Here is a 16,203-nt window from a genome sequence, read left to right as displayed (position 1 = left end):
ACGAGGGAAGGGCTTTTATTCCAATTTCTTTCTAATAAAGTAAAAAATGTGGGAAATGGAGACAGGTCATGGACCTCAGACAGCTAAACAAATACATCAAGAATCGGCCGTTCAGAAAATTGATCCCTTCATGAGATTCTCTTACCGAATGTCTGGAGGAGGTGAAGACCTGGATGACTCAGTCATCATTAAAACTTAATGGTGACAAAACGGAGCTTATGCTCCTGGGCCCTGCCGACCCTACGTTTTTCAACTCACTGTGGCCCCCTTGTCTAGGTCCCCCCCGCCCCCGAAGGATAACATCAAAAGCCTAGGAGTATGGCTGGACAGGAATCTCTCACTCAACACCCAGGCCACTAAGCTTTCAGCCACCTGTTTTGGAATACTCAGGACGCTGAAGAAAGTTCTTCCTTTGCTCCCAATGGAGGCTAAGCAGATAGCCATACAGGGCCTGATACAATCACGGCTGGACTCCAACAACGTCCTATATTTGGGCGCACCAGAGTACACCTTAAAGAGACTACAGCTGGTACAAAACTGTGCCGCGCGTACTCTGCTGCAGATTCCTCGTAGATTGTCAGTAAAGGCGGCTCTGATCAATCTTCACTGGCTCCCATTGCGTAAGAGAGTCTCTTTTAAAGCAATGTGTATTGCCCACCAGGCTTTCTGGGATTCGGGTCCTTTAATCACCCGTGATCTAGTAAACCAGTATCACCCGGGTAGAAATCTGCGTTCTAGTCAAGCCTTCATGGCAGCAGTCCCCAGAGTCACAAGGTCCAGATCTGGCGGAAGGACGTATGCCTTCAACGCCGCCAAGATCTGGAACTCCCTCCCGTTTCACTTGAGATCCAATCCTGATCTCGCTTCCTTCCGTAAACAATTAAAAACACACCTATTCAATTCTGTTTAATTTAACTCAGTTTGCTTTTCTTTTGGCTCTCAACCTTTCTATCCTTCACTGGTTCCTTTTTAGCGGTTGGACGCCTCAGGGCAGCAATCGCGCTGTTATAAATTCACTTTACTTACTTACTTACTTACTAATAAACAAGGGAGATTTTCTAGCGTCCATCAATCTCTTGGATGCATATTTTCACATCCCCACTCATGCAAAGCATCGTCAATTCCTAAGGTTCGAGGTGGCTGTGGATCACGTCCAGTTCAAGGTTTTGCCATTCGGCCTTCGCTCAGCTCCCAGAGTTTTCACAAAATCTATGCTTCCAGTAGCGGCTTTTCTGAGAAGGCAGGGAACCAGGTTTACCCCTACCTGGACGACTGGCTAGTGAAAGGAGCTAATTTCACCTTAGCATAAAATCTACGCAAGCTTGTCAGCGGCTCTTCAAGTTTCTGGGGTTACAACTCATCGTAGAGAAGTCACAATTGATTCCAAGCCAGAAGAGTATTTTTCTAGGTTCGTTACTGAACACCAAGTTGATGAAGGCGTATCCCACTTCAGAACGGAAGCTCAAGATAAGGCGCTTAGCAACTCTTCTACCCGCAAGAGAGTCCACTTCTGTGAGAGTATTCAAATCCTTACTGGGGATGCTGCCATCATGCATCCCGTTGATTCCGAATTGTCAGCTGCACATGAGGCCTCTCCAGGAACAGTTATACATTCAGTGGGTGCAGGCGCACGGCTCATTCGAGAACATCATCTCTTTCTCAGACAATAAAACAGGCTCTGTTGGGAAAAAGAAAGCAATATCTCTCCAGGCCTCTCGTTTCAACCAGCACAGCCTCGGTATATTATGACAACGGACGCTTCAATGGATGGTTGGGGGGCGCTTCACCAGGAATTGCAAATCCACGGAAAATGGTCCGTTCAAGAAATGTTTTCAATCTTTTGGAGCTGAGGGCAATTTTTCTGGGACTGCAAACTTTTCTTCCAAGAATCCAGGGATCCTCTGTTCTGGTAAGAACAGACAATACCACAACAATGTTCTATCTTGCCAAACAAAGGGGCACCATGTCGCATTATCAGACCAGGCCCAGGAGATTTGGATGTGGCTAATTCAGCACAACATACCATTAAAAATAGAGCGTGTTCCGGGCGTGGACAACGATTGGGTGGATTTTCTAAGCTGAACCAATTCCCAATGTCACAAATGGGAGTTGGACGTGAACCAGCTGAGACGAGTCTTCAAACTGTGGGGCACTTCTAAACTGGATCTTTTTACGACAGAAAGCAACAGGAAGTGCGAAATGTTCACCAGCAGGTTCCCTCAGAAAAACTCTTGGGGGAACGCCCTGCAGATGCAGTGGACTGGGACGTTTGGCTTTGCATTCCCGCCGTTTCTCCTCATCCCAAGAGTATTGAGCAAGATGAATAAAGAATCATGTCATCTCATTCTCATAGCTCCGGCATGGCCAAGGCAGTTTTGGTACACAGTCTTCTCCTGTGCTCGATATCTCCGCACATTCTTTTTCCTCCACTACCAAACCTACTCTCAATGAACAATAGTCAAATAGTTCATCCTCAAATAAAATCTTTAAGTTTGTCAGCTTGGAACCTCAAGACTATGAATTCACAGATTTAAACATCACTTCGTATTGCAGGTCCATCCTCCAACAGGCCAGAGCTGCTTCCACTAATAGGTCATATGCTGCAAAATGGAAGAGATTCTGCCATTGGTGCGAGGAAAAAGACTTACATCCTTTGCTCTCAACCCCAGAACAGGTTTTGTCTTACCTACTTCACTTAGCTAAATCAAAATTGGCTCACCCATCAATCAAAGTACACTTGGCGGCAATTTCCAGGTTTCGCAGAAAACCAGGGGAACTCTCTTTGTGGTCAACAAGAATTGTTAAAGAATTTATGAAAGGCCTCTTCAGGATTTTCCCCACCCTCAAAGCACCCTGCAGTACCATGGGAATTAAACACAGTGCTGGCACAATTGATGAAATCGCCTTCCGAGCCCATACACAAGGCTGATTTAAAATATGTTTCATGGAAATGGCTCTCCTTTTAGCCCTCACATCGGCTTGAAGAATCAGTGAAATTCAGGCTTTCACAGTAGCTGCTCCTTTCCTTCAATTCAGACAAGACAAGCTTTTATTGAGAACAAATTCTCAACTCATTCCTAAAGTTCCAACTTCTTTTCAATTGAATGAACCAGTTGTGCTCACCACGTACTTTGGGAATCCTTCAACTGCCGCTGAAAGAGCATTGCACTCTTTGGATGTAAAGCGATGCATCAAGTTCTACATTCATAGAACGAAGACTTTCAGAAAAACAGATCAGCTATTTGTTTCCTTTACTTCGCCAAGGAAGGGCCAAGCTCAGTATTGCTCTTTGGATCTCCTCTGCAATTGTTTTTTTTTTTTTTTTTTTTTTTTTAAACCGTTTATTACAGAATCCAAAAAATATACAAAGATGGGCCTACAACCTTCAGGCCGGCCGCTAGCAAACAGAAGGAGCATGTAATACAGACAATAGAACGCACGCTGCGGCAAAAGGGACTTCACAGGAGTTGAAAGAGGCGTTGGCAGCCACACCATCCGGACCCCACACGACGGCTTCATTTTTATATAAATAACAACAAAAAAGCAAGTCCACAAGGCAACCCACAGTCGGAAACAACCGCATGTGCTCCCCTAGGGGGGGGACCCCACTGGTTCATAGGAATATCGAGGGGGGGAATAGGTCAGGACGGGGACTAAGTAAACTCATTGCCCAGAACCGGGAAGACAAACAGGCTAAGGAGACGGGGCCGGTGACGGATCAGGCAGTAGCGGCGGGGTACAGATTCCCCCACGGTAAGCGTTCCAGGGGCCCCATACTTTCACCCATGTCCCAGGTCCTCTGCAATTGTTTTCTGCCATAACAAAGCTGGAAAACCTCTATCTGCAAGTGTCTGCGCACTCCACAAGGAAGATGGCAGCTTCCACAGCCCTATTTGCCAGGGTATCGCTTCCAGACATTTGTAGAGCGGCAACATGGTCTAACGTGCATACATTCACTTAGCACTACTGCCTAGACTCGGCATGGAAAGCAGATACTGCAGTGGGTCAAGCTGTCCTGAGACATCTGTTTGCTTAAGGTACAGTCTTTCATATCTATCACTTCTATTTGTCTAGTGTATGTGGTTTTCACAGATGTATTTGCTATTTAACAATTTACTTGGATTTCATGATTCATATGTATTGGTATGTTTAAATATGTTCACTTTTATTGCATATGAACGTCTTCGCCTAGTCTCAAATTTAAGGAATGACACTGCTAACTACTCTGATACAAGCATGTGAATCTATGAAAGATTAAATGCTGGAAAAAAAATAAGTTGCTTACCTGTACACTGTGGTTCTCGAGTACTGATATATTTCATAGATTCACATGCGGCCCTCCCTCCTCCAAGTCTAGGCTTGCCACTTCTGATCTCATGTTACTTCTTAACCTTAGTACACTTTTGCGCGAAATCTGAGGTCTGGTGGCTCTGCTGGGGAGTTGAGGTCTAGGGCTGGTCTCTGATTGGTCAAAGTTTGGACCTACATAAAGATGCTGACGAATGTCAAAGTTTTCCTTTCCTTTTGGTGGTTTCTATGTACTTCTTTTCTAACTATCTCGAGACTCCCACCATGACGACTGGGAAGATACAAGCATGTGAATCTATAAAAGATATCAATACTGAAGAATCACAGTGTACAGGTAAGTAACTTATTTTTTATAAGCAGTGGGCGAGCTCTCTTCCCATGGTACATTTTTGGTATGATCAGCAAGAGGCTTTTGTATAAAAACAACTGAAAGCTGTCTGATAGCCGAGACCTAAAAATACAACTATGAAAAATGGGTCTACGCTACTGCTTTCAATCAGATGTTTCTCTTTATAAGGAGATTTGATCTCTTGAAAAGCTAGAATGTCAAGAAACCTGTTGGGGCGTATATGGCTATTTGCTTTAGTTTGGACATTGATGCCATTTATTTGGAGGGTATTACCAGGCGTGGCTGGCACAGGTAAGTAGTGTGGGTGGTGGGGGGAAGCAGACAGACGATGCAATAGGTATTGTTTATTTAATTATACCTATTCCTTCGTCTGTCAACCCCCCCCCACCCCCGCCCGCCCTACCACGCTTACCTGGATACATTCATTTTTGTTATGCACAAGGAGATTAAGTGATTTGCCCAGAATCACAGGATGTTGCTACAATTTGGGGAACTGTGTTTGAGTCTCGGGAGGGACGCTCAACATCCTGTGATTCTGGGCAAATCACTTAATCTCCCTGTGCCTAACAAAAATGAATGTATCCTTGTGTAATGCAACTAGTGTTCATGTAAAGCACTCTGATACCCGATAGCTTAGGGTCAAGTTTGCGCTATATAAAACTACAACAAAAAAAATGAAATGATTGTGCCTAGCGGTTTACATTCTGAGATCATCAATATGTGTCATGATGGAAATTGTGGCATATCTGGCACAAAGAGAAAAACTAAGGAATACTTTTGGTGGCCTTGTATTGACGCATCTGTCGATTTATGAGAGAATGTGAAGTTTGGGACAAAAGTGATAAGCCTGGAATGCGTCTAGTGTTCCTGCAGGTCCATATAGGAAGTTGGTCATTGATATTATTAGTCCATTTTCATTACTTCCTGAGAGAATATTTTGTTATTGCCCCTGTGGATTATAATACCAACTGGCCAGAGGTTGGAAGGTTAGGTAGTGTGAATCCTGAAATAGGGATACATTTCCTAGATCTATTCAGTCGATCGTATTCCGTAAATCAGATTTCACATCATGGAGTGCAATTTATTTAGTGTAAAATGCAGGATTGCTTAGTGAAAAGTAGTGCCAAACATTCTAGGGTGGTATTGTACAAACCGGACGACAATTTGCTGTCAAGCGATTCAGTACAGTAGGTAAGGAGTTTATGCAGTTTGCATTATATGTGGTGTTGTGCTGGAGGAAGTCTTTGCAATCAAGTTTGTCAAATAAGATTACGCCTAACATATTTACTAAGGAATACCCCTTTGAATTTTTGGGAGAACTTAAACCTACTACTAAGTTGCTACCTTGCTAGTTGATTCGACGACAGGAGGTTGAGTGGAATTTGGGGAAAGATGTTGAAATTAGAGAAAAAGTCAAGCAGTACCAGAAGAGAATCGATGATTATTTGTATGAGTTGTGGGTTGCATCTGATAAATGGCCAAACATTTGAGTAGGTCAAATGGTCAGGGTTAAAATACCTGGGTTGGTATGGAAGGGTTTGACATGTTGGTCGAATCCACAGAAAGTGATTAGAGTTTTGAAATCTGCTATGAAAACGGAGGTGGGAAGATTTGAAGCAAAAAGAGAGTGTCAGTACGGAGTTGGAAGTAAGGCAGCAGAAAGAGTATTGGTAGAAGAAGAGACCAATATAGTCCTGGATATGGGGGTGAGTCAGAATGTAGCAGTGACAGCATCAGTGTAGCCTGTGCAGTGTGTAATCTCGAGGTCTGTGAGGTGCTCAACAAGAGAACGTCATGCTGAATGAGAAATTTGAGGATTATTTTATGGGCTAATCGGGAGTTGAGTTTTGCAGTATTTGTCATCAGGAATATAAATGTATTTATTTTGTTATGTTTGAAGGGAAATATGTAGTCTCAGTTGCTTGAGCAATGGGAGGAATTGAGCTGTACAATCTTGTTAGGTGTTGAAGAATGTGTTTGGGTTGAATAAAGATTATCTTCTTTGGTATGCAGCGTCTTTAGTGATCCTGACTTAATGTGTCCCTAAATCAACTGCTTTAATCTTTCCAAACACTTCATGGAAAAACAATGAGCCCACCATATTAACCTTCTCACTGGAGCAAAGTGCTTATTAAGGCTTCAAATACATTAGTTAAATACTGCATAAGTGATGTTATGTTATGTTATAGTGTTTTTGTATAGCGCCTATCACCGCCGGTCTCTAAGCGCTCACACAGAAAAGGAACATAACCTGCTGTCTCCTAGATCACTCCGCCATCCGCCCCAGTTAGGGCGAAGATGTTGACTTTTTAAACAGATGAGTCTTCAAGTTCTTCCTGAAGGACAGTAGCTGCTAGTCCTCCTTCAGGCTGGCCGGTAGCTCATTCCACAATTGCGGGAGAAGTACAGAAAGAGCCCTGCCCCCTTTAGATTTTAACTTAAATCTGGGTTGGATCAGATTGGAGGCCTTACCCGAACGCAAGGTTCTGCCTGGAATGTACTTCCTCAGGCGCTGTTTAATGTATTCTGGGGCTTTGCCGAAAATTGCCTTGTGAGCCATGCAAAGACACTTAAACAGCACTCTAAACTTAACAGGCAGCCAGTGCAGCATCCGGAGAAGTGGGGTTGCATGCGAGTTCCTAGGTAGGGAATAGATCAGCCTGGCCGCATCGTTCTGCACCACCTGCAGTTTCCTCAACAACTTCTGCGGCAGGCCAGGATATAAAGCATTTCCATAATCCAGCCTCGAGATGACTGTGGCGGACACGATGGACTGCAGAGTGGGGGCTGATAGAATAGGTGCTAACTTTCGCAGTTGCCTCAGCACCCCCGTGCAAGACCCCACCACCGCCGAGACTTGAGGGGCCATGGAAAGGTCTACATCAACCTTTAGCCCCAGGCTTTTGACCACCCTACCAGGAATAGGTGTTGTACCTAGTTCTGGGGGCCAGAACAGATCGCACCAGGGATTGACTCGGTTTGTGATGACCAGCACCTCTGTTTTTTCAGCGTTCACTTTCAGAAGGTTATTGGTCATCCAATTTACAGTGAATCGGAGCAGATTCCTTACCGATTCCTGTGCTTCCCTTGTATCTTCCAGCTGGACCAATAGCTGGGTATCGTCAGCATAGTTAAAAGTTTGACAATTCCTATGCATTAACTCCTCCACCAAGGGTTGTAGGTAAATGTTAAAGAGCAAGGGAGAAAGTGCGGACCCCTGGGGTACGCCCCAGGTCACATCACTTGCCTCACATAACTGGTCTCTCAGCTGCACCCTCTGGGTTCGACCCATTAGAAAAGATTCAAGCCACTTGAGCGCTTGTCCTGTTATTCCCAGCTTTGCGATACGGTCCAGCAAGATGGTATGGCTGACCGTATTGAATGCCGCTGACAAGTCCAATAGAATCAGGGCACAAGGCTGTTTATTGTCCGCCCTGATTCTCAGCTCATCAGTGACAGTGGCCATTACTAGTTCTGTGATGTGTTGGGGCCGAAAGCCGCCTGCCTGGCATGGAGTAAACCATGTTCCTCCAGGTAGCTAGCCAGTGTGTTCAGAACATGTTTTTCCAGGATTTTGCCCAGGAATGGCAGTTGCGAGATAGGCCTATAGTTCTTTAAAGCCTTGGTGTCTGCTCCTGCTTTCTTTAAGAGTGGAGAAACCCTAGCTTCCTTCAGCTGGACTGGGAGATAGCCCGCCTCTAATGAATCGTTCAGTAGGCTCAACAGCTGAGTTTGAATACCAGGCAGGGCCATTTGAAAGATTCTCGGGGGGCATGGATCCGTGCTGGAGCCTGACTTGACTTGGCCGACTAGCTCAGCCAAGCTCTCCCCGTCAATACATGGGAAACTATTCAACGTCCCTATCGTCTCCTGACTATCAGGGCAAGATGACAGCAGAGGTTCAGCTGGGATCTCCGTGATGTCCCTAATAATGTCCTGTACTTTCTGAAGAAAGAACCTCTGAAAGGTGTCACAGTCGGGTTGGTCACTAGCAGGAATCTTCCCATCCAGCTGCGTCAATTCCCTTAGGATCGCAAAGGTCTCCCTTTGTTTGTTCGTGGCCCCTCTAATTCTATTCTCATAGAAGGCTGACTTCCTCACCAGGATATCCGCCTTGTATTTTGAGAGAAGCATTTTATAGGTTTCTGACTCCGCTGGGCTATAGCTGAGTTTCCACCTTCTTTCCACCTTACGGAGGGCTTGTTTCTTTTCCCTGAGTGAGGCATCAAACCATGGTGCTCCCTTTCCTTTTGCTCTGGTCTTCTCCAGCCGCTCAGGGGCCAGTTTGTCCAAAGCAGCACGGATCCAGGCCATAAGGGCTGTAGTATCGGAGTCTAGGTTCGTATCCCTCATCTTAGGAAGTGAAGTGGAAAGCAGCGTGGAAAGTAGAGAGTCTGCCTCTATCTTCTTCCAAGACCGGACCTTTCTCCACAATTGACTGGACACTGCAGGTGAGGGGTCTCCTGGAACCCAGCACTTGATCAGGAAATGGTCTGACCATATGCAGGGACTGACCTCAGTTATTCCTGTCTGGGATATGGAAGACCAAATTAAGTCTAGTGTATGGCCCTTCACATGCGTTGGTCCCACTACTCGTTGCTGTAAGTTAAGCGAGGAAAGATTATTTTCGAACTCTACCTCTGTGAGGTCTCTAGGTACCTTATCCCAGTGGTAGTTGAAGTCCCCTAACACCATAAGGGATTTATATCTGGAGCCCAAATCCGTCAGGAGCTCCAGGAAGGCGTCATTAAAATCTGGCGAGCTCTGTGGTGGGCGGTACACTACCAGCAACATAATACAGAAGGATTTAAGTGAGATTTTTATCCCCAGGAGCTACGCACAGTCACAGTTTTCAGCTACGACCTGTGTCACCTTGAGACTTTTTTTAAATAAAATGGCGACCCCCCCCCCCTCTACAGTCATTGAGGCGATTGTACCATAGCGCATCAAATTCGGGAGGCAATGCCGCTAGAATGTCCGGCGTAGATGAAGTACCTAGCCAGGTCTCCGTAAGGGCAAGGATAGCAATCTCGCCATCAACAAGGAGTGAAAAAACCTCCAAATGGTGCTTTTGCAAAGAGCGCGTGTTCAGCATCGCAATTTTTAGCCCTCGGGACCTAAGGGGGTGTGGCGAACTCCTGGATCGTCTAGGTTCGCCTTCTCCCTGCAACAAAGCTTCTTCTCGAAGCTTGGCTAGTGTTGTAGTGTCTAGCCCCGTATTACCTGTCCTTAGAGCCCGAAGGGTATCCATAGAGTAAATATGAGGCAGACGAGGGGTACTGGCCCCTGGGCCCGTCCTGGCGCGGACGGGCGCAGACGGGCTTTCCTCTGGCGCTCCTCCGGCGCGCCGCTGCGCGCGCGCTGCGCGCTTGCATTCTAGTCCTTTAAATAGTGTATGGCAAAGAGCACTCGGGAAGACTAGAGCGCTACCCCCAGAGGCGTCTTGGGAGCGTCTCTAAGCCCACACTCAAGATGGCGGTCGGGAGTGAGGCGGCGCAACTTTCACCCAAGTGGTGAGTCGTGTTAATTTCTATTAATGTGCAGGCAATGCGAACATGGGGGGAGTAAGGAGGATGAAATTAAAAATGAGGTTACCACCAATTCCGAATTATGAAAAAATTAACAACACAACAAATCCAATTTTAAAAAGGAGCAAAGTGCTCCGACAATATTTAAAAGTGCAGCAGTAATTCAGAAGCGGCAGCGTGACAATCCGTGACAATGATTTAATTTACATATTTGTCATGGCCATGGCCACAGTGGGATTCAAAATGTCAGGATTTCGCTTTGCTTTTTCAAGTTTGAAAAATTATTCTCATGTCTGCAGCAGTTTCTATAGACATGCCGAGCAGGTTAGCCCAGTGCACACAGCTACTGGAAGGGTGCGGCAAATTCTGATGCTGCTGAGTGACAGCATTATAGTGGACACTTAGGTCTTATGCTGCTACTTGTGAATAGGCACTTTATTAAGTACTATCTGAATCCCTCTGCTGTACAGTTAAGAGGGGTTCTATGTGCCTGGCCCTCTTTCACACTGCAGGGTAACTGCACCAGTTAGGTACTCTCGTGAAACTCATGTACCAGAGCATTGAAGATCTATTCTGTGCCGCAGTGAAGTCCTATAGTGCCATGCTTGTGTATGACAAGTTCACCCAGTAAGCCACGCTGTAGCTGGTCATAGGTGTTGTTCCAGAAAAGACTACCTACAGCTCAGAATAAAGCAAAAGCCTCCAGACAACAAGAATGATGAAGACGACCTGGGGAGGTAGGATAGATGATGGGCAAACAAGAGTGGGTTACTGATATATGCTTCAGCCCAGGTTAGTGGGCATAAGGCATACTCACGGGGATTAGACTTGAAGGAGAGATATGGAGGGAAAAGCGCCAGGAGGAGGGAGGTGAATAGTCGTAGTCAGATTATGGCCAGGAGGTAGAGCTTAGGGTATGTAAATGGTGGATAGAGATGAGGTGGCTAAATGTGATGGTCAAGTGATGGGTTTGGGAAGGGGCGGGAGGGAGGGAGAGGCAGAGCTGAGAGGGACCAGTGGTTGTACGAAGATTGGTGGCAGATAGTGGAGTAGAGCTGCTGCTGTGAGCCAGTGCGGCTAGGGATGAGAGGTTTGAGGAAGACTGATGGAGACTAGATGGAAAGTTGGAACTCGAGTCTGGAGACTTGCATGGGTGAGCATAAAGAGGGTTGATTGGGGTAGACCTGAGGGTGGTGAGGGAGTGATGAGAAGCCAAGGTGCATGAGGAAAGGATCAGGCCAAATATAACGGCTAACTGTGGGTTTGGCACATGTTCACAGCTTCAAGCAATGGTTTGGACTCTTTGGGTTAGGAAATGCTTGCAATGTATTCTGATCAGGGTGACTCAAGTGGAGGAACTCTGGTAGCTGATAAAAGATTGTTGGAACTTACTCTGACATGAGGGGCACCACTAGGAACTGGGCCATTCTTGTTCTAATGAGGTAAAGCATAGTATTTAGTCTCTCCCTATGGGTCTATAAGTTTGTACTCTTAGGAGGATTGAAATGTTGCACTTGGCGGTGTGTGGTAATAAAAAATGTATTTCTGTTCTAGGCGCTTGAGGAAAGTTTAGTGCAAGCTGATCAAATGCGTGCTGAAGCTGAATGGAAAATCAAGGCTTTGCACAAACAACAGTGCGATGACTTGGACCGTGGGGATCATTATGAAGAATTGATGAACCTCACTGATACCAACAGAGCCAAAGAGAAAGAGCTGCTGAATGTAATGAAAGAAGTGGAACTAAAAAAAGTGAGTGCTATGCGCAGTTGAATCATGTGAATCATCCATACTATTGTATATACTTAATCCAAACCCACCACTGTTCATCTTCTGGGTAAACACTCAGTGGGCAGGTCGGTTTAGACTGGTCCCTTTAACTTCTTTCACAATCTCCACCCTAAGAATTGCTACCACTAAGGTGGTACATAAGGAGCCACATCACAGACATGTTTCCCTTGTTTCAAGTTTGGTTTTAATAAATGCCCTGAAGCCCAAAAGGCAGCATTTATTTTTATCGAATGTTGTGGTATTTAATATCTAAAATGAGCCGTGAAGTGAGAAGTGCATAGTTAGTTTTTGGATTGGCTTATGATGCCAGCCTCATTCTTGAGGAATGGGGTAGTTTCATTAGTAAATAATCTCTTCACAGAAGCCATCCTGTTAGTCTCTTATCCTACACACGTAGGTCTCAAGCAATGCCTATATGTCTAAATTCTCAGCCGCAGACTTCTATTTATATGTATGTCTGTTTTTTTCTGTTTCTACTGATAAAACAGCGCTGTATACTTTGACTTTGATTTAGTTACTGTGTACGGCATTGTTCTCTTGTAGAGCATTTCTGTTCTAAATACTTTGTCTGCCAAATAGATAAATAAGTAACTTCAGTTTGGGTGTCAAATGGTTTAAATATTATTCAGAGTTGCTAGAGGATTTTAATTTCAAGGATGACCACATCATCTTTCATTTACTGACTGGGTTAAGTGTGTTCTGGTGAGAAACCTTTCTATGGCTGTTTTAAATTAAAGTAATGCTAAATTTAGACATCAACACTGGGTTATTATAAAACAAATAAGTCAGTAAATCTTATCTTTTGTAAAACATTTTTAACGTGGTCCAACATACCACTTTTCACTGAGTTCTTATGGTTCATAATGTTTGCGAAAGGTTTAATATAGGTTTGGGCATCAGAGTTAGTCCATATTCTGGCCCAATAAAGAACAGGTTTAAGATGAACTATGGCCTAGAAGCTGATTGTGCCAAGCTCGTATCTTAGTGCTATCATCCGAGTGTCCAGACCCATGTGGAACATCTATCACAGGAAAAGAAATTCAGTTTTTTGCAGATCTAGTACTAGGCCCACTATTTAGTTCCATATAGGGTGGCGGCTGCCGCTTTTATGTGGTAGATTTGAAATGGAGACTTATTGATTTTCCATCAAATTTGTGCTTGCGGCAAAAGGTGGCGCCAGTGTTCTGACACATTTCTATATGGCCTACTTCTACAGCAGCTTTGCCCAAGTCAGTTTATGGTCAAAGGGGATGCCCAAGTAATGGAAGGCATAGAAACGTACCAAGCTTTTTCCTCTGCTGTCAAACCATTTCTTTAGTGTAATATTAAGGTTCAGGACCAAGAACTTTGCGCATTGGGCAGGGAACACATTAGATGGAATTTCTCCAACAATGTAATGTTGAAGACTGAGCAAGCACCCGGCGCTAAGCTGGTCTGATCATCATGCGATTGGTTTGTCGTTGTCCTTTATTCCTTGTCGAGAGGTCTATAGAAACTTGAAAAAGAAATAAGTTTGTCATGGCTGGAAGGGTTTTCAACAGATCGCGTTCTCTAATGTCCTAAACAGAAATATTTTTTCTGTCCAAGGAGATGTTGATCTATCTGGCGAAGAATTTTCAAAATGGCTTAGTATGGCCTTGGACAAAGTTTCCCAGCTTAAATCTAGTTAATGTCAGAGGGAATCTTCTGCGCCTTGATTTCTGACCTACTTAAATCATTGAGACAAACCTTTCGGAGACCAGAACGTGTCTGGCGCAGAGATTATGACCAACAGGAAAAAAGTAAATCTAGAGCCCTTATTAGAGGGTATAAACAGGCTATTTTTGAAGAGAAGTCCTGAGAAAATTGTTGATGCTCCTAATGCCTCTAGAGAGATATTTAAAATCAAAAATACTTTCTCTTCCTCTAACACTCCAAATCACCTTGTATAATGATTTTTTGGAAAATAAAGATCAAGAGCTGCCTGACGATCCTAGTAGAGCTAGAGGGCACAAGATGCTAGAAAACATTAAGGAAGAATCTAGGTAAAATCAACTTTCGTTCTCCTGTTTCCAAATCATAACAGAAGAATAAACTCTGCTGAATTCCAAATCAGGGTCTCCGTTTGAACCCTGCCTACCAAACATTTTTCATAGGGCCGCTCAAACCAATGCCGGGCCATTAACATCCATTATTAATCAATCTATTGTATCCAGGTGTTTCCACAAACTATGGAAAGAAGCAGCGGTCAGACCTCTCCTAAAGAAATCGAGTTTAGATCTGAAGGAACTGAAAAACTATAGGCCTATATCCCTCCTTCTGAAACCGACTAAAAATTTGGAAAAGCACCTTAATAGGCAAGTGATTACGTTTTCTGAGGATTATGAGCTATTGGACCCTTCACAACTTGGGTTTCGTGTTGGCCACAGTACAGAAGCGATCCTAAGTAGTACAAAATAAAAATAAGTGACAATGTTTTGATCTGTATTTTTCTGCCTTGGTGGCTGATTAAACAGAAATGTTATGTCTGTCAGATTCTTCTGATCTCAGGAATATACAGCGTCTGTTGGTTGTCCAAAAACTCACAATACTAGAAGTCCTCAACTGAGCTGCAGCTTATACTGATTTTTCATTGTGTAATTCTTGCAGTAAGGTAATCCATAAAAAATGGGTATGAAAGAATCCTATGAATTTCATAAATGTGTCTAAAATAATGAGTTTAGGAAAAATTATCATTTATGCAACTATGAATATGGGGTTGCCCATAATATTGTAATTCAAAGGGCATTTTGCTAAATATTTTCTTTCTTGCACACTGGCTCACCTTTTGAAGCTAAAAAAGAATTCAGTCATTCTGGTAATGTGGGCAGAAGCGAAATTTGGACCTGGTCTTGGTCGGCATCCATGAAATTTACTAACCTCATACATTACTGAAAACTAGACACACACCGGCAGGGGAGTCCAGTGTGGTGTAATTTGTACAGATCTCAGTACATTCGCTAACACAGCATACCCGAACACATTGGCTAAAATCATGTACTCACAAGATCATAAATCTTAAGGAATTCACAAAATTTCTACCACCCAGTGTTCTTCAAAACACAGAAAAGAAACAGCAAGATTTCTCCTTTCAGGTTCATTCATGCTGGTGATGTGGGTAGCTGCAGTATTTAGACTCAGGCTTGGCTGACACTCAGGGAAACTTAGACATCTCTGAAACCTAGACATCCAAGGGAGTTCAGGAGATGTGACTTGCATGGATCCCATTACTACTTCTTGCCAAGAACGCTCTGCAAATGTTAAACTTTGGCAAAAATAATTTATTTTCCTCTCATTTCTGTGATGCCACGTTCTGGCATCTGCAAGTATCGGTAACATTCCTACCACTCAGCATTCCCTCACTTCTCATGATAAAAACTGTACCCCACTTTTGTGGGTGGGTCCATTACAAACAGCAATCAGTCAACAGTTGGACCATATGAAGTTACTGGTGTGTGAATGGTGAGGTCTCCACATGGTTACAGTTTTGGTCCATTCCTATGATGAGTATTCGGTCTTCCCACACATGAGAGGCAGCGTTTCAAGCGATAGAAGTATAGCGACGCAGGCCAATAAGAGTTTGCCAGTTGAGTAGAAGTGCCCAAGTTTCTGTCACATAAATATGGGAAAAAGTATTTTTTGATCCCTGCTTTGAAGTTCACAGGACCTTCTGGGTAAACAAAATTACTCAGATCCTTGCAAGCCACACCATCTGGATTCTCCTGAATCTCTAGAACTCAGAAATACTTATGGTTGCCTAGTTGCCAGCTGACTCAGAACTTTAATACTCCAGCCATTCACCATGGCAAGTGGGAGGAAATTGGGCTTTATTTGGAAGTACTTTTGACATATAGGCTGGCAGGGTGAGCTGAACCCGCCATTTTGCCTCGCTCTGGAAACAGAACTACTGTCTGGTGTGCAGGGGCTGGACACAATGCCAAGATGTCCCACCTCAATCCTTTTCTCACTTTTTCCCCCTTATAGTCTGATGGAGTTTCAGTCCTCCTGGGTGGGCAAATTAGGGTGTTAACCACCTATTTACTGTGGGGATGGGGTGGAGGGCAAGAAGGGGATTCCTAAAATAAAGTTGGAAACAGAATAGGATGCAAGACTTGCCTGTCAAGGCACTGCACTGCAGCTCAACCACCTTGGCATAAAGATGGTCTTCCTGTCATTTGTGGGAGGGAGAATGGAGCTCTACCCCCTCTCTGC

The 16,203-nt window shown here is 44.3% G+C and overlaps 1 protein-coding gene across 2 annotated transcripts in view; it reads left to right on the top strand.

Annotated features, from left to right (window-relative positions):
* Positions 1-16,203, top strand: part of TBC1D31 (TBC1 domain family member 31) — an 834,080-nt gene that overhangs the window by 706,121 nt on the left and 111,756 nt on the right. For both annotated transcript variants that reach the window (XM_085605032.1, XM_085605033.1), the window contains one exon: positions 11,740-11,934. In XM_085605032.1, coding sequence (XP_085461158.1) covers positions 11,740-11,934 — 195 coding nt within the window. The remainder of the gene's footprint in view (positions 1-11,739; positions 11,935-16,203) is intronic.

The sequence above is a fragment of the Triturus cristatus genome, chromosome 5_1 (genome assembly GCF_964204655.1).
Source record: "Triturus cristatus chromosome 5_1, aTriCri1.1, whole genome shotgun sequence".
Lineage (NCBI taxonomy): Eukaryota > Metazoa > Chordata > Amphibia > Caudata > Salamandridae > Triturus > Triturus cristatus.
The sequence above is the reverse complement of the archived record's forward strand: the minus strand, read 5'-3'. Positions and strand labels throughout refer to the sequence as shown.